Genomic DNA, 27,619 nt, shown 5'->3' with positions numbered 1-27,619 from the left:
ATCTATTATTATTTAGGGATGAAGAAAAAGACAAACTACTATTTCTATCTAAACACTTTAGTAACAAGAAATAACAATTTATAGCACAAAGAATAACTTGAGAAAGTTTTGTTTTACTTCAATAACATTTTAACAGACATTTTTAGCATTAAATAAGACTTGATGGGAAATTTTTCATGTTATATAGTTTAGTTTAAAAAAAATCTTGTACGGAATTTTTGTACCAGAATATATAATTTGAAAACCTAAACTTGATTTTGTTGCAATCAGTAATTATTCATTTACCAGTGCTTCTAAGAATGGTTGGCTAAACAAATTATAAAATGCTGTAAGTTATATTTTACATTGTAAAGTATCAAATATTTCAAATAGATCTCTTTGCAAACACCAAGGTACAATATTCAGCTATTATCATACTAGTTATTCTTAGACAGGTTTAAGACCATCAATTTCAAGTAACATAGTATATAAAGTTTTTAAACAGCTGAAATGAAGCATCTTAAATTTTTACTCAATAACAATTAGTTTGGGTTTGGGTTAATTTATATGGGAAAACACTAAAGCATCTGAAATCGATTGTTGTTTCTCAATGTTTTCACATGACAAATAAATTGCTAGTAAAATGAGTATCCTTTAGTCAAAATATGCATACTATAATAAAAACAAAAAACAACAAAAATGTAAAAACTGTCATGTATATAAACGTATAAAGTTCAATGCTGTAACAAATAGATCAAACTTAAAATTGTTTCATATTACATCTACCACCACTCAAGAAAAATGAAAAAGAGGTTATGCAGTGCAGAACAATATATTTTTTTAGATATTTCAAAGCAGTCTGATTAACACATATTGTAACAATATATTTTTTAGATATTTCAAAGCAGTCTGATTAACACATATTTTAAAATTGATTCACAAGAATGATTAAATATTGATTTCCTTAGAATGTTTGTTAAAAGAGGTAACTTACATTAACAATAGGAGTGGTCAAATGTCTTGTCTGTCAAATTAATATTGACTTTATATGTTAAAAAAGATTAAATTACATATTTATGAATAATGAAATAGAATTTCTTTAAGGACATTTTACATCCTTGTTATTCTATAAAAAAAATATATTTTGACTGAATAATTATTGTAACTTAGAAATTGTAACTTAGAAATGAACCTTATCTGGAAAATATCACATTTAATCAATAAGAAAATGAGGTCAAGGTGAGTTTAAAAAGTAATAAAAAAATATGACAAATGCAGGCTGGGTGGATGGCTATTTATATTCTTTGTGGAATAAAAATTTCACTGACCATTCTTATTTTGTGGATCTGCAGATTATGATGTACAGTGTTCAAGGGGGAAATAACTTCTACCTATAGGACAAAGCACATGTATAAAACAGTACAAGCATGTATTTAAAATTTACACATAGTCCAGTGAGAAGCACAATGAAAACAATCTAATAATTTAATTTAACATTAGTTTTTTCTATCCATTATCTGTGTCTGTATTATTAACATCAAAATACTACTTCTTCTTGACAATAACCTTCTTTTCTTTACTTGGCTGAAATACAAGTAATCAAATGAATTTAAAATGTGTAGCTCTACAAACTTCATAGGAATAAAAATCCTTTCAAAAGAGTGAATAAGTAGTATGATAACAAATTTTTTTATCTGTCAAGAGTTTTACATTGTATTCCTCTTTGTCTCACTTGATGGTGTCAAAAAGCAAGACATAAGTATGCCGTTTCCAGCATCTGTGCTGTCAACAATGCATTGGTTTGTGATTAGGTCAAGTTTGTGAGGAACCACAAGTGATAAGTCAATTAATTGGAATGTAGTTGCATTAGCATTAGCACATCTCATTTCCATGGATTTTATTTGGCCATGTCCACTCCTGTCATGGTCTATTGACTTTGAAACTTTTGCTTACTTCACATGTATTCGTTTGTGATTAGGTCAATTTATGGGGAACCACTAGTGGTAGGTCAATGATATGGTATGCAGTTGTATAATCATTGGCATATCTCATTTCCATGGAGATTGTTTGGCTCCATCCCTTAGTCATGGTCTAATATGAATGTGGTAAAATATGAATATATGTCATAGGCTGTTCCCATTGTACCCCCACGTCATGTTTTTTAATGAATGAGGAACCCGACGTCATAGAACGATGACGTAAGAATATCAGCATTTTACGGTGAAAATTCACGCTTGTGAATCTGAAAATCATTACATCAAGTAAACGTAAACAAACGATGCTAAAATGTGGTATTAGCCAATTTTTTTTATACATGTTAGACCTATATAAGTATATTATCAATTAAATTCATCCAAAACTATCTAAATACGTTATTTTGAATAGTTAAAACATGTCAATAATTCAGTTTGCTCCGTTCTTTTACGTCAATTTAATAGTGTGTTTATTTATGAGAGCGGCAAATATTTGCCTCCACCTAGAGCCCTTTGATCCAAAAGAATTGCTGTATTTGACCTATTAGAATCAAAATAGTTCATGGGGGCTTGAATATATCTAGATTTTACCACGGGTGTCCCTTTATGCCATTATTTTACCCCTAGCTATCGCTCAGGGTAAAATATTTGTCATAAAGGTCCAACCCGTGGTAAAATCACGATATATTCAAGCCCCCATGAATTATTTCTTAATTAGTTTGTGGTCAGTTCAAAAAGAACCATGATTGGTAGGCCAAATTTTATTGGTATTCAGTTGCCTTGTCCCTCAGTCATGGCCAATGATTTTAAAACTTTTGCTTATTTTACATGTATTAGTTTGTGATTATATCAGTTCAAGATGAACTGCTGATGTTAAGTCAATATTGGTATGCAAAATCTATGGACATTTGTAAGTATGGTTTTCATTGGTATTATATAGCTCCAACCCTTCTTCATGACTTTGAAACTTTTACATAGTTTACAAGTTCATGTTTGTGTTTAGGTTGGTTTATAAGGAGGGACTTTAATATAATAAGTCTATGATATTTCGTATCAATGTATTTGCATTGGCACCTCTCATTTACATGGAGTTTGATTAGCCATGTACCTTAGTCATGGTTCATTGACTTTGAATATTTGCCCAAATTAAAGTAACATGTTGAAGTATTTCTATTTCTATTTCAATTTCAATATTTGCATAATCAAAATTACTTCTAGTAATTTATTTAATACATTTCTTAAAGTTTTTCAAAAATACTTTCAAGTTAAATAAAGTTAGGATTGTTCTTTTAAATATCAATAAATGGTTTCACACTACAAGCATGCTATGATATTTTATTCCAACCTGCCATACTTACTGGTAAAATTTGAAAAGAACATGTTAAATCTTCTGAAACTACCAATACTGCACCAGCATTGTCAAATTCTCCACAATAGTTAGGTGCACTAAATAAAGTCAGTAGCTGGAAAAAAGAATTATTAATAAAAAAATATATATATTTACAGATTTCTACTTACTCCTTAAAAAATGTGTCAATCAAGAATCAACAACTCATCTATCCATCAATTGACTCTGTTTGATAGTTGTCTCATTGACTAACATACCTCATCTCCTTATTTATAAACATGTTACGGTCAATTTCTTTTATTTTAGGTTAAAACAAGAATGTGTCCTAAGTACACGGATGCCCCACTCCCACTATCAATTTCCATGTCCAATGGACCGTGAAATTGGATAAAAAATCTTAATTGGCATTAAATTTAGAAAGATGATACCATATGGAACATGTGTACTAAGTTTCAAGTTGTTTGGTCTTCAACTTCATCAAAAACTACCTTGACCACAAACTTTAACCTGAAACTCTCTGACACTTTCATTTTCTATGTTCAGTAGACCATGAAATTGGGGTCAAAAGTCTAATTTGGCATTAAAATTAGAAAGATCATATTATAAGCAACAAGTGTACTAAGTTTCAAGTTGATTGGACTTCAGCTTCATCAAAAACTACCTTGACCAAAAACTTTAACCTGAAACTCGCACTTTCAATTCTATGTTCAGTGGACCGTAAAATTGTGGTCAAAAGTCTAATTTGGCTTTAAAATTAGAAAGAACATATCATAAGCAACAAGTGTACTAATTTTCAAGTTGATTGGACTTCAGCTTCATCAAAAACTACCTTGATCAAAAACTTTAACCTGAAACTCGCACTTTCATTTCTATGTTCAGTGGACCGTAAAATTGGGGTCAAAAGTCTAATTTGGCTTTAAAATTATAAAAACATATCATAAGCAACAAGTGTACAAAGTTTCAAGTTGATTGGACTTCAGCTTCATCAAAAACTACCTTGACCAAAAACTTTAAACTGAAGCGGGATGAACGAACGGACGAACGAACGGATGCACAGACCAGAAAACATAATGCCCCTCTTCTATCGTAGGTGGGGCATAAAAAACTTGTACTTGGTTTATGAATATTGCCTTGTATATGACTAGATAAAAGTCGCATTACTCTAGAACAAACAGAAAATGTTTTTACGAAATTCAAGTCTGCATTCACCAATCTGAACAACAGTGTACAGTATGTACTAATCTAAATTTTTAACATGTAAAAACAAGAATGTGTCCCTTGTACACGGATGCCCCACTTGCACTATCATTTTCTATGTTCCGTGGACCGTGAAATTGGAGTAAAAACTCTAATTTGGCATTAAAATTAAAAACTTCATCAAAAACTACCTTGACTAAAAACTTTAACTTAAAGTGGGACAGACGTGCAAATGGACGGATAGAATATCAGACGGACGAACAATTGATACACAGACCAGAAAACATAATGCCCCACTACTATCATAGGTTGGGCACAAAAAATGCTGTCAATCTCATGGTTACATTCACATAAACCTTGAATGACTTATAGTTAGGTTTTTTTTATTATCAAAGGGTATCTTACATTCACCAATTCCAACAATATATGAAGTTTACATAAAATCTGAGTTTTAATTCTTTTCTGTATTTAAAAACTAGAAACTTGACTTAAAAATTTTAAATACTTAATATACAACGTTAACTAAGAAATCTTTTACTATGGGATGCCAATTGACTACTAGTTTAACACTTATACATACACTTCTTTTCTGGAAAAATTGATATCCATCTTCTACAACCTGTTATGAAAAATAAACATTCATATTGAAAAGTAAAAAAAAACTCTTTGAGGATTGTACTAATGATGAGTTTTAAATGTAAATCTAATCGATCAGTTTAAAACAAAAAACAAAAAAAATATTCATAAACCATACGAGCAATACACTGGTTTATCTGATTTTTGAATCATGGGTCCTTTGCAAAGAGATACATTGCAACTTTTGGACTTGAAACTTTTTCTCAAAATAGTTTCAAATGGAACAGATGCACAAACATGAAGCACTATCATTTTCAATGTTCCATGGACCGTTAAAATGGGTCAAAAGTCTAATTCAGCTTTAAAATTAAAAAGGTCATATCATAAGCATCAAGTGTACTAAGTTTCAGGTTGATTGGACTTCAGCTTCATCAAAAACTACTTTGACCAAAAACTTTAACCTGAAACTCCCACTTTCATTTTCTATGTTCAGTGGACCGTGAAATTGGGGTAAAAAGTCTAATTTGGCTTTAAAATTAGAAAGATCATATCATAAGCAACAAGTGTACTAAGTTTCAAGTTGATTGAACTTCGGCTTCATCAAAAACTACCTTACCCAAAAACTTTAACCTGCGGACGATTGAACGAATGAACGGACGGACGAATGAATGGAGCCACAGACCAAAAAACATAATGCCCCTCTACTATCGTAGGTGGGGCATAAAAATGTTTTCTTTATGATGAAACTATTCTTATACCACAGATAGTCCAGTCAATCTAGCTCAAAATTAACCCAACCTCAAAGTAATTGCAACAGAAACTGTTTTACGCTTACAAGGCAGTATCACCCCATATCTTTGACATAGAAAAAATCGGCAAGTGTCAGACCATGGGAAAATTGTAATTTTCGGGTAAATATTGGCTTTTTGATGAAAAATCGCTGAAAACCGGAAAATTTTATTTTTTTTCTAATCTGACATAATTTTGAAACCCAAGTCTGTTAAAATTTGCAGAATAGAGTTTACTATGATATGAAGAACTATAAACATCAATTTCATTAAGAAAATTGTAATTTTGGGGTAAATTGAGACTTTTTGGTGAAAAATCGCTGAAAACTGGATTTTTTTTAAATTCTCCTTTAATCTGACATAAATTTTTACATGTGTCTCGTACAATTTGTAGAATAGAGTCTTTTACGTTTAAAAATATGATAACATCAAATTCTTTCAGAAATTGTAATTGTTTAGTTTTAAAATTGAACACTTTTAGTTTAAAAAATACCAAGTATTACAGATGTTGAACAAGATTGTTTTTGAGCAATATAATAATTTAATAAAAACGAACTTTGATATCAATTTAAGTTTTCTTCGTTTTGGTCTTTTTCTAATATTAACTTTTCTGCGTTAGTACATAAATGTCCTTTGCACTCAGAACAGGCAATTGTTCACTCTAGTCCGTGTTTTCGACATGTACACCTTCGTGTGTCACAATTTGTTTTACACTTGCATCTTATTATATTTAACAGTTTATCCAGAGCTGCTGGAAGGGTAGTTTTTATAGGTGTTAATCTGTCATTTGTGAATGACCAACCCCAGTCTAAAGGATTAAGATTGGTTTCTTCTGTCCACTCTATTATTTGATAGAATACTCTCTTACAGTGTTGTTCTCCTGCAGCTGATGTTGGTGGTAGCGTTTGGACTTGTAGAAATGTAACTGAGTTCCACAGTACTTTGTTTGCAAATTTTCTGTAGCGAATGATGTCTAGATTTTCGTGCGGAACGCCATCATACAAATAAGCAATTATCTGCACACCACAATTGACAATGTCTTTTACAGATGAACGCCTGCTAAGAAATGGTAATGCTAATTTACGAAGTTCTTCATTTTCGGACATCTTTTTGAGAACGGGACCTTTTCCGATACCATACAGTCTTGAGGTCGTGTCACATCCTGTCAATGAATGTATAAACGGAAGTAATGTGCTTACTTCTCGTCCCAACAACAGCTTAGTTTTTTGAATATCCCAAACTTTGTTCGAACTGAGTTTTTCGATTGCTCTGGTCAGATCTGTAAAATAGTCCATGTGAACTAAGTGTACAGTGAAATATAAGAAGAACAAGAACATCTGTGTCTTCCCCGATTACAACTGTAGGGTGTGATATAGATTGATTGACACCTGTCTTTGCTATTAGAACATCAGCATCAGCATCTGCTAGTTCTGTCTGAAAGTCGTTTTTTACTAGGGCATCACTTAGCATATTTATGAAATTTTGCTTATTTTCATTGTTAGTTAGAAAATTTTCTTTTTTACTTCTGAAAGGGGTCGTTGTTTTAAAAACGATTTTAGCTCCTTCCACTCCTTTTGTCCAGCGCATATGACGTTACGCACGATATTGCGTCCCAATTGGTAACGTCAAAATTTGACGTTTTACGTCGGTAATCGAGTATACTTTTTTCGTTTTGATTGTAATCATTTTTGATCGATATGGATACTTCAAAGTCTTGAATATGTATGAAATATTTGCTACTGGTAGATACGCAAGCAAATGAACTTTTCGGACTTCTGATTTGGCGTGTATTGTATTTTTCTTTATATTTATTGTAACTTCTTTATTTGCTCTTTTCTTGTTAGTTTCTTTATCTATTTACAATAATAATTCTCTCTGTCTCGGATATGAAATTCTTTTGTTCTGTAAAATTACTATTTTACCTATTTATTGACAAATTGCCATATGTATTTTTTCATTTTAGATAATTATTCATTTTCTATTTAAGAAATAATTCATGGGGGCTTGAATATATCGTGATTTTACCACGGGTTGGCCCTTTATGACAAATATTTTACCCTGAGCGATAGCGAGGGGTAAAATATCGGCATAAAGGGACAACCCGTGGTAAAATCTAGATATATTCAAGCCCCCATGAATTATTTCGATTCTAATAGGACAAATACGGCAATTATTTTGGATCGAAGCGCTCTAGGTGATGGCATTATTTGCCGTTCCAATATATAAACGCACATTTTAAATTGACGTAAAATAACAGAGCAAACTGAATAAATGATGATGCTCAAACTATTTACAATAACATATTTAGATAATTTTAGATGAATCTAATTATTATTGTACTTATATGTCTCATATATATACAAAAACGGCTAATATAACTCATTTTAGCATCATTTATTAACGTTTCCTTGTTGTGATGATTTTCCGTTTCACAAGCGTGTATTTTCCCGTAAATTGCTTATATTCTAATGTCATTGTTCTATGACGTCGAGTCGCTCATTCATTATAAAACATATGACGTGGGGGTACAATGGGAACAGCCCATGAAATATATTCATATTTTACCACGGGTGTGTACTCAAAGCGTTTGAAGGACGTCATGTTAGAATTGATTATAACTACTTTTATATATTGCAGTTCCTATCGTGGTTTCTATGATTCTATCTATTTTCGAAATTTGTAATTTGGTTATTTTGTTTTGTCCTCTGATCTCTTAAAACATAAAATCGGACCGTACTTGTTATTTAAAAACAATGAAATATAGTTCATTTATCCCCGGCTTAGTATATATCTAGGATTTTGATTGGTTAACGCACGTCGTTACAAAACCCATAGCCCCTGGGTGTTGCTAACCCATATCCCCGGACGTTGCTAACCATTATCCCGGGGAAATTCACGCAAGTTTTCCTTAGTTCCATGATTGCTCCTTGTGAAATATTGAATTCTATAGATTATCCATGATGTTTGTAATTACATATTTAATTCATTAACGATTTTGTCCTATTATGCCGATCATTTACACTCATTTCATTAAATGCATCACTTGACTGCCACATTTTCAAGGAATTGGACTACTGACCTAGCTATGCAAATGACCCACATTGACGTCAAACCATCTATGACATAACTCTCACAACATTAAGCGCCAAATTTGACTCAATCCAGTTTCTCTGTCTCCGTATTAAAAACGTCTTATATTTTACTACCTGTAGGGTTCTACCAAAGGTAGTACCCTACATCCCGTAAAATATATGTAAAATTTCCTAATTTCAATAAAACTTTTTTAGATAATGAAAAAAACGTTGTTTTCACGTCACACTTTGTACCCGAATTTCCATAAAACTCGCCCGATTCGGACTAAGACCGGGGATAAATTCGTTATCTACGTTCATATCCGTAGATATGGATATTTTAACACCCTTCAGTACCCTGTACACCCTTCGGCTACGCCTCATGGTGTACTGGGGTACTTCAGGGTGTTAAAATATCCATATCTACGGATATGAACGTAGATAACTTATAATATCATATGATAATACGAACTGCTTTCAAATTCGATGGCCTAGGAGGATGATTGGCCTAATGAGATCATATAGTGATAAAAAGCATGGCGATTTTAAGATACGCTCGTGGCGAGTTTTGTTCGACTCCGATCCTAATCGACAGTTATTGCAACTATTTTAACTTAAGGTCGCCTGATGTCCGCGGCTTCTCCTACCTTTGATGACAGGTCAATATAATACAACAAATGTTGCTTATACATGATGTGGTGTTTAACACTAAAACAAAGAAAATCTTTTCCCGAATCGAAAACGTTCAAAACGTAAGAAAATTGCTCAGTGGACAAACTTGCAAGACATTTGATTTGTTAAAAAACGAAGTTATTTCGACTTAACAGCTTATCAAAACGTATGTTATCGTATTGTGAGGTGAAAGCACAATTACGAATAAGCACTGTTTTATATGCTACAAATTGAATATTCAATAAAATGACGTTGAAACTGACAGTGTTTTTGTAAAAGGCGGCGAAATTTGACATTGGACAATCTTGCAAGACATTTTCCCGAGGCCAATGCGCTTTTATTTGTGGTGCGAGTGCTGTAAAATTCCGGATTTGAAATGGTCTATCTAAGCACATTTGTAGGAATAATTTATAAAAACTAAATTTTATATCATCTGATATTTTAAAAAGCGATAAATTTTGATAACTTACCATTTTCCGAAACAGGACCATGGCGAGGATTATTCATTTTTGAAAAAAAAAAAATTTACCTTTCGATCAACACAAAAACAACAATGGTGTCATAAATTATATTAGACGTTTATCATTCATGCGAATTTTTCGTGGATTTTAAACTTTTTATTAGACCACAAAAATTCCCGCAAAAGTTATTTTGCGAATAATTTGTTACGCCTGACACGCATATTTTTGACGTTTTGGTAATATTTGTATCATTATTTGAAAAGTTAAAGAATATTTTTAATATTTTTGGAAACAGAAATACCTGCCTAATCTATGTATATAGATTTCATAAAGCTGAACTAGTTAGTTTTCATAGATTAGCTATTTATCAAATTGCTCTGTCGCATTTCACGGCATCGACGCAATAACGTGCTTAACGTCATATGTACATGATCTTTTGTGCTAGGCCCTGATGTGTAGCCGTCAAATACGATAACTGCATGGTCATATCATCGTTTTATGTAATCCACATATTGTTGACAGATCTCTCCGAAAGTTGACCCTTTATTCCATGGTAGGCGTTGAATTAAAGACCCTCTGTCAATGACATAACGTTGTTCAGAGTCAAGTTTTCTGTTTACAGCACAGTCTCCAATGTTCCATAAGGCATCACCTAAAGCTGCCTTTTGAGCTTGTCGCATTAGTCCTGACGGTTCGAATAATGCCGCTGGAGTACTTGACAGTTCAAACTTGAAAACTTCAGAAATATCAGGAAAAATGTTGTTTGCCGCTGCAACAAGTCGTTGAAACAGCAACTGGGGGTCAACAACCACTTCTTCGCCATCAATCTTTACATTGGTTTTACTTGCTAAAGTTACCACCTGTTTGTTCTTTTTGAAAACAAAATCGTCAGCATACTGATCCTCCATAGACTTTAATATTTCTTTTCCTATATCCACTGATCTTTCAACGTTAACTTTCTCATCAGCTAGTGTACCAGTTTCAATATTCCGTAAACTAATATCCGAACTGAAAGGATTTCTTTCCCCCAAAAATGACTTCAATATTTGAACGTCCTTTTTGTCTTGATCTATCATACTTTTCCCAAGTACTTTGTGCTGCTCACTTGTATTATAGTTCACATCAGTAAGTTTCTGCATTGCTTCATTCATTTGTGAACATTGTGGCATTGATAACAGCCATAGAAGTCTTTGCGATTCACTCAAACCACGGCCTCTGGTCAGACCACCTGTTGTCTTTAAACTTCGCATAAGGGCTTGCTCTATTACAAGATCAGTAGACAAACTGGCCCAAAAACGATCAGTTTGTCTGATAACATGGTGTCCTGTTTTGAATAAATTGTCTAAGGCAGGATGCGTTGCAGGCAGGTTAAGCATTTGTTGTAAATAAATGTGAACTGATTTTGCATATAGGTTGTGTCCGGAAGCAGCTAGATAAGGGAGCATCTGCTGGAGACTTTTCAAGTGTAAGTTCCAGTTTCCTGACCTTTCAGCAGTGATAAATTGACGGAGAAGCTCAACCATATCCATATACTGGAACCAAAGGGAAGCAGTGCGGCAATTTTTCAAAGATTCTCTAAATAATCTGATGCGTTCAGATATAATATTTATAGTTGGGTTGTCATTCAATGATTCGATCGAGATATTACTTTGTATGATACCTTCAAAAACTTTTATCAATTGCTCGGTTTCAGATGGTAGACTTTGGTTTGATTCTGACGGCTTTTCATTATCAACACAAGTTGTATCAGCTTTTGGAAAGTTTTCTTTGTCTTCTAAATATGCTGGAGGAGGATCGTCAGTATCAGTTCCAGGTGTATATTGTGGAAAATCATATATTTCTGATGTAATGAGCAGAGTCAAAGCTGTTTGAGTAAGAAAATGACCACGAACAGCACGGGAAATGGCTTTACCACTAAGCATATGACCAACAGCAGTAGAAGCATAAACAGTTTCTAATAGTTCCAAAAGACCGGAACTATTCATAATGTGTCCTATAGATCCGAGAAAAACTCATCTCAGTGTGAAATCCACAAGTCGGACAACCATGGATTTCAAGGTACTACTTTCTGCTTCATTCAGGATAATATTTACTGCTTTCCAGTATAAGGGCTGATCGAATATAACAACAGGATCTGCATTGTGTCTTTTTGCTTCTTTAGAGATGAAATGCAGCGTTGAGTTTATGCATGTAAGGTCACTCGGGTTCATGTCAATCATTGGCAAATAGACTATGCTTGATTTTCCCGGAAATACTCCACCATATACCATTTGACACAATGCTAACCATCCAGTACTTTTTATTGGCCAAACAGTCATAGAGAGTAGACTTAATGATTCCGAATAACTGCTTGCGTTTACTTGGTTTAATTTCATGAATTTCAATGATGTGTGAGTTTCTTTATCCAATTTATATGGTCTTATATCAATTTTTCCAATTTCTTTGAGCTCTTCTATATTTACATCTGTTCTAGGTATACTATTTGTCTTCATAAATCCTGGTATGACGCTGGCTATAATTCCCATGCCGTGAAAAGTACCATGACCATCGATAGTTCTTAGGTTATGATCAACATTGTCTGCTATGTACTGAAGATTTCCTTCTTCTCTTACTTCCGGTATATCAGTTCCTTGAGACATTGCAGCATTCATTTCATACCTTTGTACTTCTGAATAAGATGATGAGAATCCCATATTGTACAGTGAGTCTATCAAAAATCTGGAACCGAAATGGTGATGCATTTGTACAGCAAGGCCTATTTGTAAAGGTGCTATTAATGATCTTGGTCTTGTAGCTTGGCCAATAGCAGACAGTTTCAGACTGTGATTACAGGTACTTATTAAACTATTCAGAAACAACCGTAAACTGTCAGGTAAGTAGTGTTCATTGCATTCCAAAGATTCAACATCGGAAACTGATGGATACTCAGTTTTCGTGTCAATTTTTGATTTGATGTCAGATTTTATTAGACTTGCTGCTGCTTTTATAATGTTCATTTTCTCTGATTCAGGGTCACTTGCATTTTGCCTCTGATGAAAATCATGAAGTATTGATGTTGCAGTTTTGCATTGTGTAATAACATTTGGTTTCCCATTTATTTCTGTTATAATTACGTCATCTCCAAAGTACTTTTGGATTTTTGATTTCATATGAACAGTCGAATAAGCAGTATCCCCGCAGTAATCTTTCATTTTTTCTACTAACTCAATAACCGTAAGTTGTTCATCTTCGTTTTGAAGGAGATATTCAACAGTTTTCTGGAATGCAGCTTGTGTCTGTTGATGCTGGGGTCTGCCGGTTTTATTTTTCCTCTGCTTTGGTGTTCCAGATGGAATGCTTTTACCTGTTCCAAAATTTACACTGCATCGCTGATGTTAAACTGCGTCTGCAGCATGCAAATCATGTACAAATACAATTCTGGTTAATATATGTGTAGCCCATTCATCGTTCCGCTCATGGCAGATTTTTTCTATATTGCTCTGGAAATCCTTTGTTTGGACTGGAAATACATCAGTACCTTTCCTCTTATGCTTAACATCTGCAAACTGTCCACAGAAAAGACAGTTATCTCGATAGTTGAACTGTTCTTGTGATCTTAAAACCCGATTTTCAGGACTCTTGTAATCTAAATTTTTTTGTTTGACAGACTTAGCATTTGTGTAGTCCCTGCGACAATCCTGGTGTACTACGTCCCCAGATTTAGCAACTTTGGTATCATTTCGTAGCTTGCTGAACTCGTTAATATTTCGGGCTCCCTTTTCTCTTAATGTTACAGTTGCTCTTCAGTCATTTATGGATAATGTGCTAATAAAGCACCCTTCCATTGGTACCTGCAAAAAAGAAAACTTCTTAAAAAATAAGCGACAGAAAAAAGCTATCACACTCATGCCATAGTCATGAATACATTTCAAAGAGATAGGAGATAATTAGTGTGTTGGTGTGTCATATGTAATACTACATTGTGTCTAATGTAACACTTCATAATTGTTATGCCCAACGTGTATATTTTGATTTACCTCATTATGACTGCTTTATATAAAATATCTAAAGCCAACGTTTTATAAATACATCAAAACTTGAGAAGTAATTTGACCAAAAAGTACCTGAAAATTGTTAATGTATCAGCAGTTTATTCAATAATAAAGCATACAATTGGGATGGATAATTCCTTAGTAAAGGTCTATACTTATATTTTTGCAACAATTGTTATACTGTTTTAGAAATACAAAAAAGAAATATATATGCATTATAGATCGTACATGTGCTAATACGTTTACGATTTATTTCCTGTCGGTTTTTGAATTTTTTGTTGTCATTGTTTTTCCATCAATTTTTCAACAGTTCCCGTATCGTAAGTTCTTCACCCTAAAGGAATTTTCATTTTCTTCCAAGTCCAATAAGATTTTATTTGTATTACTTACCTGTACTTAGTTTAAAGTAGTTGGGATCATTTGTTTGGTACACACACTGGTTCGCTTTCTATTGAAATCTGTGGACATACTCTGTAAAGAATGAAACTAGTTTATTTACCTTATAAAGCACAATAATGAAAGTAATTGTTCAGGATGAGAGGGTCTTTTCAAGTGTTGAAAAGACAAAAGTGGAACAAAGTTGGAAAAGAGCATGGAAAACAATAAATGTTTATATTAAACAATGTGTACACATTTTCTGACAATATTTAATGCTATTTCGTTTGTTCATTTCAAAATCAAATTCAAATTCAATCATAAATTTAATTGTATGCAATAAATATAAATAAAAGGAGATTTGGATAAATTTCACACTTAAAGCAATCTTTTAACACCAGCTAACTTAAATTTCAAAGTAGAACTTTGTAAAGTTATTGTAAGTACAAAACATCGTAATTGTGCGTATATAAAATAATTTAAGTTTATTGCACTAACGGCGTTCCATAGATTTTTTTCCCCGACAAAGTAACGTTGTTAAAAATCATTAAAAGATATTTTTTTCTTTCTCAAAATTCTCTACATGCTAAAATATAAGTAAAATTAAATACATAATTTGTCTTTCCTTAGTATTTTTGTTAAAAAGAGTGAACGGTCAATGTTTTAAAGGAAATATTTGAGTCTGAGCGCTGACATACGAAAAATGTGTAAATGACATCTTTTAAAACTTTATTATTATGTCATTTTATAATGTTTCCACCTTACAAAATATAATATACATTATTCCTTACCTTGAATTAAGATATATCCATATTATAAGTTGATATTCACAAAAATTGGAATTTGTTTGACAAGTCTGTTTGACCCGGAGTGACGAGTTGTCTCCCATAACACGTATGGCGCGCACAAGCTGTGACAATTTTACAAGGTATCATGTAAAAAACAAAAGGTGAAATTATAACACTTTCCCTTTTTCCGATTTTGTCCGATTTTTTCATGGTTCTTCTTTAATAATGTGCAAATAAATAAATACAAAATTAATTTCTGTTGCAATTACTTTGAGGTTATCGGCTAAATTGACTGGACTAAGACTGTTTCTAAATTAGTGATAGTTTCAGCTATCATTCATTGGACACCCAACCCGTTCAAATTCAAACTGAAACTCCCCATTGGTCATCCATCCTTTTAGGATGATAAAAATCTCATTCAATGAAGAAAACCACCAACAAACCTAATTGCTGCATTTAGCTTTCATTTCAAAATAAGAATGGAAACACAGACCTTTAAAGGCATTACTTGTAGTATACTTTGAAGTTTTATAAAAAATTGTACCAGTGAGAGCGATAACAAGAGGCCATTTTCATTTAATATACTATTTCCAACTTGACCCTTGCCAAGGGTCATAACTCTTTTTAAAAAGTATTAAGCATTCAACTACAATTATGGACAAAGAAAGATGGCTCCAACTTTAAAAATTATTTTAACAATTACATAATTGATATTTTTAGAACAGATATTAGATTACTATTTTTCCATTTGTAAAGGAGCATAACTCTAGAACAGTTGGAATGACACCAACAAAATTCAAACTTGATCTGTATTTTGTGGTAATGAGCATTGTGTATAAGTTTAATAACATTTAGTTAAGACAAATTAAAGTTAGAGAACGGAAACAAAAAAATCAGCATTTTTTTCATATGAAACTGTATTGCAGACACTTAAGTTATGCTCAGGCCTAAAAAAAAAAGATATGTGTTTCCGGTAAAATCATTTTGAAAAATAGGGTCGGTAGGTCAAAATTATTTTTTTTGACATCGTAAATGAAATCCGGATAAATTATCATGTTTTTTCCAAGTCCGGATCCATAATTAGTTTCAAAAACCGGAAGTGTGACATTTGCAATGTTTTTGAAGCACCTGCTGTGCAAATTTCGTGGATTTTAACCTATTTGGAATACCTTTTGACATTAATAAAATGTTTTACTGGCTTTCTATGCAAGAGGAAGCAAGAGAGAAAATATTATGTCATTTATCAGAAGCCTGTGTCAAAAACAGGGTCGGTTGATAAATTTTTTTTTTGTTTTTTTGGAAGATCCAATAAAAAAGTTAGGGTCGGGGCTAAAAAATCAGGGTCGGTCGGGTTACCGGAAAACACGGATCTTTTTTTTCTCAGCCTCATAAAAAGGTGTTGACAGTAAGATGAAATTAAACTCTTTATTGTTTCTGCATATATGATGCTGTATAAAAACTTCTCTGTAATCTTACCTGATGTGCCCTTGCTATTAATGTTAAGTCATGCTTATTCAGGAAATCTAACACTACATCACCACCAAAGGTGTAGGACACTCCTCTGTCATTTTCTCCCCATCCTGTTATATCCTACAAAGAGACTGGATTGTAAGTGGATTTAACCTTTTAAGCCTTCTTATATTTACAATTAATCACAAGACAAATATTAAAACAAATTTAAGACAGTTTTTGCCAATTTCATGACCCTTCTATACAAATGATCATATATTTTGATCAAATTCAAGCAGTAATATTTCAGAAAATAAAACAAAATAAATGCATTTTTTTAAGTTAAAAGTTCAAAGGTTGACATATGTATGCAAAATTTTACAAACATTTGAGCATTGATGTATCTTGAAGCAAGTAATCCTTCCTAAGTTCCTATAATACAAGCTTAATAAAAAAATGTGGATTTATGAAAATTGTAAACTTTACTTTACCTCATCTGGATCTGCCCATAAAAGATCACATATCAAACCATGGTCAGGAACATCCAATGGTCTTTCCAATTTATTCAACTGAAAAAAGGTGAATGAATTCAATTCAGTATGTTAAAAATTGTTTATCATAGGCTATCTTTATGAAAAAGCCACCACCCATCTAATATTAAATGAAGTGTCTTCTATACCCACTACAATTAATTCTGAAACTGCCTTAAAGTCATAAGAAACGAGTGACCTGTGAAAAATAATGTTCTTCCAATTCTTGAACCAATGCATACACACAGCATAAACTTAGTCTTCTGTTCAAGAATTCATCATTTATTTCGTGTAAATTTCGTATAAACGTCAATTTTTTTTTTCAATCGGTCAGTATTGTTGTGAAAATATGGCAGGTAATTAAAGTTCGTGTTTTGAAGCGGAAGTTTAACGATTGTCACCTGTTTGTCAACAATCGACAAAAAATCAACAAGAAAGCATGGAAATTGAGCACGTGTTTAACATGTAAATTCAGATGATAGTCTATTTTAAGGACATCCATGCATATTGTGATCACCGGATTTTTACGAGATGGGTCACACTGATGTCACTTTGCATACGGAAAATATGTCGGGGGAATTGCTTCCTGGAAGGAAGCAATTAAAATAAAGTAAACTTCATCTAAATATGAATAAATTACAGAATTTTCTTCAGAAAAAAGTATATGTACATAAGTTTTATAATGAAAACTATCCATTGAGTTATAAAAAACATATGCATTATTTTTTTTGATTTGAGGTTCCTTATGACTTCAAGATACCAATATTAAGAATGTATATTGAATGTCATGTTTATTTCATTTTTTTTTGACAGAAAGAGACTCGAATAAATTCCAATCAGTCTATTTGGTATTAGATTTGCCTAGCCACTTAAAAGTATGACACAATGTTGGCATGGCTAATCCTTCTCTCATATAAGTTTATATTAAGTATGCTCACTTACTTGAGACATCTCTTTTAGATCTGGAGACAAGCCTCCATGCATACAAAATATTGTGTCTTCCACTACAGCAGCTGAAAATGATATAGCAACAATCAAAATAATGTCATAATCAGTAAAGGGTAAAGATTGTTTGTAAAGCTCAAAACGTTTGGTTACACTCATACAAGTTAATGACCTATTTGATCTTCAAATGGTCATGGCATTGGATTTGAAGCATACATTGTATTTCTATTGAGGTTAAGTCCAAGAAGTTACAATTGTAAATTTCAACACCAATTTTTAATTAGAACTTTTTATTTTTCAATATAAAAATAAGAAATCAGCTTTATATGCCAGTAAAAAAACTGAGCAAAAGAGAAATGAAATGTTAAGAAACAAGAATGTGTCCCAAGTACACGGATGCCCCATCTGCACTATCATTTTCTATGTTCAGTGCACCACGAAAATGGGATAAAATCTCTAATTTGGCATTAAAATTAGAAAGATCATATCATAGGTAACATGTTTACTAAGTTTCAAATTGATTGGACTTCAACTTCATCAAAAACTACCTCGACCAAAAACTTTAACCTGAAGTGGGACGAATGGATGGACGGAAGGACGCACAGACCAGAAAACATAATGCCCATAAATGGGGCATAAAAACAGTTTGAAACAACCAAGAGAATGAGGAATTAAAATGATGTAAGACAGTTTGGCATTGATTTGCCAAATTTTTAAACAATGTGAATTATTCTAAAATAACCAGTATGCTGTACCCTATGCATCTGAAATAAAATACAAGTTATTCCAAACTTGAGATAACTAGATATCATTGAGATGGAAGCCATCTCTGTGGGCCCCGCTGTCAATAACGTGGGGTAATAGTGATAGTACTATTTCATAGTATAATAGTGATATGACTGCATGATGTGAACTAATTGTTGACTACTCTAAGGAGTCTCATGTGTGATTTCAATCTAAGATTTTAAGTTAAAACTGATAAATATTCTCATCTTACTTTCATAGTATAATAGTGATATGACTGCATGATGTGAACTAATTGTTGACTACTCTAAGGTGACTTCTGGATGTATGGATTGATGTTTGAACAATGTGTTTAAAGGTGCTGCCCAATTGATATTTGTCACATATTTTTAGAATTATGCCTTCAATATATTATGACCCACCAAGTATAAAGTATGAAATATTAACGGTTCTCGAGAGGTAGAGCGGACACAATTTGTTAAGAACAACAAACGGATGGACAGACTGACAGACTGACCTTAGACCTAGGATGCATACATTATGACACATTCTCTGGTGTTGGTTTATATATATGTTAAGTTGAAAATGTTTGTCAGGTATAAAGTATGAAATAATAACAGCTGTCCTCTCAAAATATAGTGTGGATCAAATTTGTTAGCGATGGACAGACCAACAGACAGACAGACCTTTGACCTAGGAAGTGGTACATATATCATGACACACCCTCTGGTGTTGGTTAAAATGGATGTCAAGTATAATATTTGAAATCATAATGGTTCTCAAGATATAGAGCGGACACAATCTTCACCACAGGACACAGGATTGTCAACTGAAACCAAAGTTTTTTTGACGTTGACCTTTGACCTAGGAAGTTGTACATACATCATGACACGCCCTCTGGTGGTGGTTAAAATGGATGTCAAGTATAAACTTTGAAATCATAACGGTTATCTAGATTTGGAGCGGTAACAATCCCACAGGACACGGGGTTGTCAACTCTAAACCAAAGTTTTTTACCTTGACCTTTGACCTAGGAAGTTGTACATATATCATGACACGCCCTCTGGTGGTTGTTAAAATGGATGTCAAGTATAAACTTTGAAATCATAACGGTTATCTAGATTTGGAGCGGACACAATCCCACAGGACACGGGGTTGTCAACTCTAAACCAAAGTTTTTGACCTTGACCTTTGACCTAGGAAGTTGAACATACATCATGACACGCCCTCTGGTGGTGGTTAAAATGGATGTCAAGTATAAACTTTGAAATCATAACGGTTATCTAGATTTGGAGCGGTAACAATCCCACAGGACACGGGGTTGTCAACTCTAAACCAAAGTTTTTGACCTTAACCTTTGACCTAGGAAGTTGTACATACATCATGACACGCCCTCTGGTGGTTGTTGAAATGGATGTCAAGTATAAACTTTAAAATCATAACGGTTATCTAGATATGGAGCGGACACGATCTTCACCACAGGACAGGGGGTTGTCAACTAAAACCAAAGTTTTTGACCTTGACCTTTGACCTAGAAAGTTGTACATACAACATGACACACCCTCTGGTGTTGGTTGATAATCATGTTAAGTATTAAGTATGAAATCATAATGGTTCTCTAGATATGGAGCGGACACGAAAGTGTTACGGACGGACGGACGGACAGACGGACAGTCGGACGGACGGACGGACAGACTGATCACTATAGGGCGACCCGACTTTTAGTCGGGGCCCTAAGGGGCCCTAATAAAGAACTGGCTAACTGATATTATACCTATAGGCAAACAGTTAAAACAATCTGTAAATGTCTTCCATAATTTTATGTTGTATCTTCTTTTACATTCATCATAAAACCCATATATTCTGCAAAAGCAATGTTTAAACTATTCAGAGTGTGTGAAAAAACATATATTAATCATAATCAATATTCATAATGGGGTTATTTCATGGCATAAATCAAAATTACACACTACTCCAATTAACTGAAGATTATCTTCCAACCTATCAGATTTTGTTTTATGTTGTCTGCATAAAAACCCAGTTTTAGATGCAAGGAATAATAAGATGCACATCTTTCTGAATGAATTCAAGGGTAGTGATTAACCAAAGATATGTTCATTGTGGACAAATGCAGAGAAAAAGTCAATATTTTGTTTTGATTTTTTCACATATTGACATTTGATTTGTTGAATGGATATATATATTTCAAAGGATTTGTCATATCAGAACACATTTTTTTGTCTTTTTACCGGACAATATAAACTATTAACTTACCTGTTAATTGATGCACATTCATGATTACCCCTCAGCAAGAAGAAATTTTTAGGGTACTTAATTTTATAAGCCAGGAGTAAACATATAGTTTCTAGCGACCTTTTTCCTCTGAAATACAAAACAAAATCATACAATATATAATATAAATTCAATTTATGTTCCCAATGCAGAATAAAGGTTTCGGTGGAGCCAAACTTTCATTTGATGTAAAAAAACAATTATCTTTTCATTTATTGACTAAAAGTTTTGCAGTAGAGTATTCTGTTAAATGTCTAACTTTAGGAAGTACACCACTAATTCATGGTCCCATTACTTTCTATGTTAAATTCCTCCATTTCAACCAGGCACACCTCTTTCATTTTAAGTTCAAATAAAGTGGCAATCATTGCATGTCAAAGCAACACTTTATGGTGTCTTCTACTGAAAAAATCAACATACCTTACATGGCATATAAGAAAGAACTGGTTCCCAGAACTTCGGATGTACCAAAACAGGTACTTCAGATCTGACAAACAGACTAAATGTACCCTCTTTTTAAAATTTCGTGCAGTTTTTTTAATATTCAAAATTAAAAGTCCAAAAGTGTTCTGCAATGATCACCAGTCCTTCAGCTTTCATTTGATACCAGAAATACCTAAATATTCTTCATATTTTGAAAGTTACACTCATGCGTAGGAACTATTTTGTGTTAAATATGTACTACTTTCTGGTATGTGCTTTCTGGCCGGGCCTGAATTGGTGGTGTTACACCTATAACAGAACAAAACTTGCTATGTTGACTTGAGCTTAACTTTATTTCATTCTCTGATCTATTTCAAGCAATTAAAAACATATAAAGCTTTAGTCCAAATACTATTTTATTAATTTTAAGCTCAAATTGGACTGGTAGTAACATATGGGTTATTCAAAGAAAACTGCATATGTATATTACCATTGGCCAATATAATTTTTTTATTCTCAATATCATTGTTTTATTTATTAATTTCTTTTAGGAAAGCTATGTGCTTACTAATAGTCAAATTTTTATCAGAAGTTCTTCATTAAATAAAAATATCTTTGTCCAAACCTAAGACATAAATGAGAAATTATCCCCCCTTTTTTCTTGAAATTGGAAAAAGGCATTATTTTGTATGAATTATAATTCTGTGGTAAAACAGTGATTAATAAGAGCAATTTATATATCCCTCAGCTAGATAACTTGCTAAACTGGTCCAAAATTGCATGTACAGTGAGATTTTAGAATTCTTATATGAGTATATACCATTTGCCTAGATTGTAAAAGGCTACCATAAGAAAAACAAAAAAACTTGAAAAATTATGAGATTATTTTTTACCAAGAGCTATTTTGTTCCATAAACAAGTCATAAAATACATGTTTTATTGATTTCAATCAGAAAAAATGCAAAAATGAGAACTTGGAGTCAAGTCTTAACTGCATGCATGTTGTATGACCATAAAAGGCTAACATACTTGAGTATGCCATTTTAAGAGCTTAAATTTCCCATAAGCAGGACAGTTGACCCCAAAAAGATGATTAGACATGATTCCTAACATCATATTTGACTTATTTTCTTTGGAATAGGTACAACTTCTAAAAATTGGATTTCTGGTGATTCTCTGTAATAGGAAGTACACCACTAATTCATGGTCCCATTACTTTCTATGTTAAATTCCTCCATTTCAACCAGGCACACCTCTTTCATTTTAAGTTCAAATAAAGTGGCAATCATTGCATGTCAAAGCAACACTTTATGGTGTCTTCTACTGAAAAAATCAACATACCTTACATGGCATATAAGAAAGAACTGGTTCCCAGAACTTCGGATGTACCAAAACAGGTACTTCAGATCTGACAAACAGACTAAATGTACCCTCTTTTTAAAATTTCATTCAGTTTTTTTAAAATTCAAAATTAAAAGTCCAAAAGTGTTCTGCAATGATCACCAGTCCTTCAGCTTTCATTTGATATCAGAAATACCTAAATATTCTTCATATTTTGAAAGTTACACTCATGCGTAGGAACTATTTTGTGTTAAATATGTACTACTTTCTGGTATGTGCTTTCTGGCCGGGCCTGAATTGGTGGTGTTACACCTATAACAGAACAAAACTTGCTATGTTGACTTGAGCTTAACTTTATTTCATTCTCTGATCTATTTCAAGCAATTAAAAACATATAAAGCTTTAGTCCAAATACTATTTTATTAATTTTAAGCTCAAATTGGACTGGTAGTAACATATGGGTTATTCAAAGAAAACTGCATATGTATATTACCATTGGCCAATATAATTTTTTTATTCTCAATATCATTGTTTTATTTATTAATTTCTTTTAGGAAAGCTATGTGCTTACTAATAGTCAAATTTTTATCAGAAGTTCTTCATTAAATAAAAATATCTTTGTCCAAACCTAAGACATAAATGAGAAATTATCCCCCCTTTTTTCTTGAAATTGGAAAAAGGCATTATTTTGTATGAATTATAATTCTGTGGTAAAACAGTGATTAATAAGAGCAATTTATATATCCCTCAGCTAGATAACTTGCTAAACTGGTCCAAAATTGCATGTACAGTGAGATTTTAGAATTCTTATATGAGTATATACCATTTGCCTAGATTGTAAAAGGCTACCATAAGAAAAACAAAAAAACTTGAAAAATTATGAGATTATTTTTTACCAAGAGCTATTTTGTTCCATAAACAAGTCATAAAATACATGTTTTATTGATTTCAATCAGAAAAAATGCAAAAATGAGAACTTGGAGTCAAGTCTTAACTGCATGCATGTTGTATGACCATAAAAGGCTAACATACTTGAGTATGCCATTTTAAGAGCTTAAATTTCCCATAAGCAGGACAGTTGACCCCAAAAAGATGATTAGACATGATTCCTAACATCATATTTGACTTATTTTCTTTGGAATAGGTACAACTTCTAAAAATTGGATTTCTGGTGATTCTCTGTAATAGGAAGTACACCACTAATTCATGGTCCCATTACTTTCTATGTTAAATTCCTCCATTTCAACCAGGCACACCTCTTTCATTTTAAGTTCAAATAAAGTGGCAATCATTGCATGTCAAAGCAACACTTTATGGTGTCTTCTACTGAAAAAATCAACATACCTTACATGGCATATAAGAAAGAACTGGTTCCCAGAACTTCGGATGTACCAAAACAGGTACTTCAGATCTGACAAACAGACTAAATGTACCCTCTTTTTAAAATTTCATTCAGTTTTTTTAAAATTCAAAATTAAAAGTCCAAAAGTGTTCTGCAATGATCACCAGTCCTTTAGCTTTCATTTGATATCAGAAATACCTAAATATTCTTCATATTTTGAAAGTTACACTCATGCGTAGGAACTATTTTGTGTTAAATATGTACTACTTTCTGGTATGTGCTTTCTGGCCGGGCCTGAATTGGTGGTGTTACACCTTTAGATCAGCAAAATTAGAAACATGCTAAAAAGTTTCCATTAATGCACTGTGGATTCATTTATGTTTGTGGGTACCAATTTTCATGGATTGTGGAAAACTTGCCTTCTCATGGATATTTGATTTCTTGGTTTTGCTCCAAAGTCTGTATACAACATGAAATATAATTTCAGCTTTTCCCATGAAAACCTCTTAAATTGGTATCCAACAAATAATAATGAATCCACAAGAAGAACATTTTATGTTTTAATGTTATTCTACTGTCTCAGTTTAGGGTGAAGGTTGGCATCTGTTAAATTTTTTAGACACACTTCATTTTTATGCACCTGTCCTAAGTTGATGGGCCTGTTGTTCAGTTGTTGTCGTATGTTGGTGTGGTTCATAGCTGTTTCTTCTTTCTTGTTTAGTTTATAGAGTAGATCCTTCGATTTCCTGTTTGAATTGTTTTAGATTATTGATTTTGGGGCTCTTTATAGCTTGCTGTTTAGCGTTAAAAGCAGTAATTTGATCTAGAAATGATAACTTTTTATACATTGCTTTGGTGAATTGGATGGAGAGCTGTCTCAATGGCACTCATACTAGTCATTTTCTTATTCGTTTCAATAAAGCTAACCTGTCCACATAATCCCCTAAAAATAAGTAATTAGCATCTGGTGGGTAACCACACTTATCAAAGTGTCTTAACATATCTTCATACTGTCCATGTATATCACCAACAATATTAACAGGGGAGGCAACTTCTACAATCATCGGCTGCTCCAAAAACAATTCCCTTGATAACTGGCATAATTGTCTTATTTGAGTTTCTGGCAACTGAACCTATTAAATACAAATTGTAGTAAGTAGAATATAATTTCATTCATATTTGACCAGGAAAGGATAATTATTTCTTCATTATCAACCCCCTTACCGTTATAATAATAATTCAGTTAGGCCTAAATTAAAATATTGTTTGTTTCCCCAATCCAGACCCTGCCAAGCCAGTTGTGGGTAGGTAGGTAGGGATATAATTTTATTTTTCCAAAAAGCTTGAACATTAGTGGACGATCCGGCAAGCCTGAAAATCCAAAATGAATAAAATAATATTTGACTTTGTTTTGACAATAAAATTTTATAAGTAGCACCAATTTTGTAACGTCGGTCGGGATTGGGGAAACAAACAATATTTTATTTTAAGCCTTATAATCATATATATTTTGAAGGGAAAAAATCAAAATTTTAAAAAAACATTTCACTCAGTCACTCATTGTTTTGGTTACCACTATTTAGCACAAAAAGGCACAATAACATGTTTCTACTAAATTATAAAAATTGATTTCCAATGTAACGCATGTATGTGTACACCTGTTATACCAATCAAATTCAATTATCATAAATTGTCCAACAAACCTGCTTGTTTGGAGATTCCTTAATGGAAAGAAGTTGCTCCACTATACTGTCCACATCCAGGTCTTTATTAATCATCTTGTAAATCAATAATAATACTGCTCAGTCATTTCTATTTCTGATAAAATAAAGATCAAAAGCATTTTTGTATAAATAAAAAATAAAATTTCCTAGTTAAATTACTTTCCAATAAAATTCTTTTTTCATACAACACATACAACACATACAATGTAAATGCAAAAATGAAAAAATTTAAATGCTTTTCCATCTGCCCATGTCAGAGAAAAGTTTAAAAACGTCAAATTTGAAGATATCAACTGTTTTATAACAAGTATTACTATTAAATAGATACCAATTTTGAATTTCTTTTTTAAGTAATTATAACCATTTGCATTGGGTTTCACAATTTGCCAAAAAACTTGCTGCAAAGACTGATCACAATTTATGAACAATTCAGTATACTTAGTCCTAAGTCTGTGCAATAACTTAACTTCTGGTTCAGTACATGTATAAACATTTTTCCAGAAGAATTATAAAGATTATAAATTTAGTATTGAAAGGAAATCCCAGATTTGAAAGGGTTAATCCTAAAAGGGTCAATCCCGAAATCCTGAGCTTAAAAACACCTGATCCCGATGTCTTGAGAAGGGTCCTGTCCCCTCTTACGGATTGGAAAACTGTCATGACTGTTTCACAAAAATTAAAAATAATAAAAATAATTATGGACTTTGCTTCAAGCAATTTGTGATACTTTGTTCAATTACCTCCAGTAAGTCCGATATTGAATATTTTAAAGTTGAAAGAAATATGAATAGTAGTTATGAGGATCAATTATACATATATAAAAAAAATATATCCAAAATGTATGTTGCGTTTTTAAAGTCCGTCAGTATAAATTTTACCCATGTCTCAGTACGTAAATTGATCGCTTAAACGCTCAGCCGATAACATTTTAACATCGTCACCTGTTTTTATGCGTTTTTTTCACGAACCTTTCTTTCATTCTACTGTTAATTTCTCTATCTATGTTTGTATAGATAGAGAAATTAATTTTGTATCACCTCAGTGCGCGAACCTATCTCACTTGCAGTTCGTGCCTTTTTGTTTCGTTTTCAAGTCATGAACATGCAAATTGAATAAAGAAAACTAATATTTCTATATATCTGAATATTAATAGTGATGTCTTAGCAAAAATTATCATCTTTACACAGATTTGATCGATTTTCAACTGCTGTTGGATGATCTTGGATTTTAATACGTCACATCTGATTGGCGTCCATTTTGCTTCTGAAGCTGACTAGTCACATGACGGTTTCTATGCCAACCTCATTTCCCCGCGAAAATTAAAAATCTATGAATATACTAAGGATCACAGAGTAGAGTATAAAATATAATAAAACCTTGTTTAATAAATGATAATAATTTCACATGTAACTATTTATTTCATTTGTGACCAATAAACCATGACAGAAAAAATAGCAATAGATAAACTGCATTTCAGTGTCCCATCGATTTATTACTAATTTATCTAAGTTCAGTTTTCCTTCATAGTCACAGGCACTTGTCTCAAATTCCACCCCCCCCCCCCTATATA

At 32.6% G+C, this 27,619-nt stretch overlaps 1 protein-coding gene across 1 annotated transcript; it reads right to left on the bottom strand.

The window, feature by feature from the left end:
• Positions 1–41: 41 nt before the first annotated feature.
• On the bottom strand, positions 42–27,351 carry LOC134725460 (uncharacterized). Its single transcript, XM_063589286.1, has 11 exons — positions 27,233–27,351; positions 26,029–26,143; positions 25,253–25,458; positions 21,202–21,309; positions 20,702–20,790; positions 18,181–18,251; positions 17,200–17,277; positions 16,736–16,849; positions 5,078–5,116; positions 3,311–3,415; positions 42–1,563 (listed from the first exon to the last, which is right to left on the bottom strand). Exons 2-11 carry the CDS (start codon positions 26,101–26,103, stop codon positions 1,525–1,527), a joined length of 924 nt encoding a protein of 307 aa, XP_063445356.1. The 5' UTR covers positions 26,104–26,143; positions 27,233–27,351; the 3' UTR covers positions 42–1,524.
• Between the last annotated feature and the right edge of the window lie 268 nt (positions 27,352–27,619).

Source organism: Mytilus trossulus, chromosome 7 (assembly GCF_036588685.1).
Source record: "Mytilus trossulus isolate FHL-02 chromosome 7, PNRI_Mtr1.1.1.hap1, whole genome shotgun sequence".
NCBI lineage: Eukaryota > Metazoa > Mollusca > Bivalvia > Mytilida > Mytilidae > Mytilus > Mytilus trossulus.
Note: the sequence above shows the minus strand (reverse complement) of the source record. Positions and strands in the feature narration are given on the sequence as shown.

What these genes read in the sequence shown, in the direction of transcription:
- LOC134725460 (XM_063589286.1), bottom strand. Translation starts at nt 26,103, where the DNA reads ATGATTAATAAAGACCTGGATGTGGACAGTATAGTGGAGCAACTTCTT. An exon ending in GAATGTGCATCAATTAACAG is followed by an intron (nt 20,791 to 21,201) that starts GTAAGTTAATAG and finishes TTGCTTTTGCAG; the next exon opens with AATATATGGGTTTTATGATG. An exon ending in TAATAGCAAGGGCACATCAG is followed by an intron (nt 5,117 to 16,735) that starts GTAAGATTACAG and finishes TTTTCATAACAG; the next exon opens with GTTGTAGAAGATGGATATCA.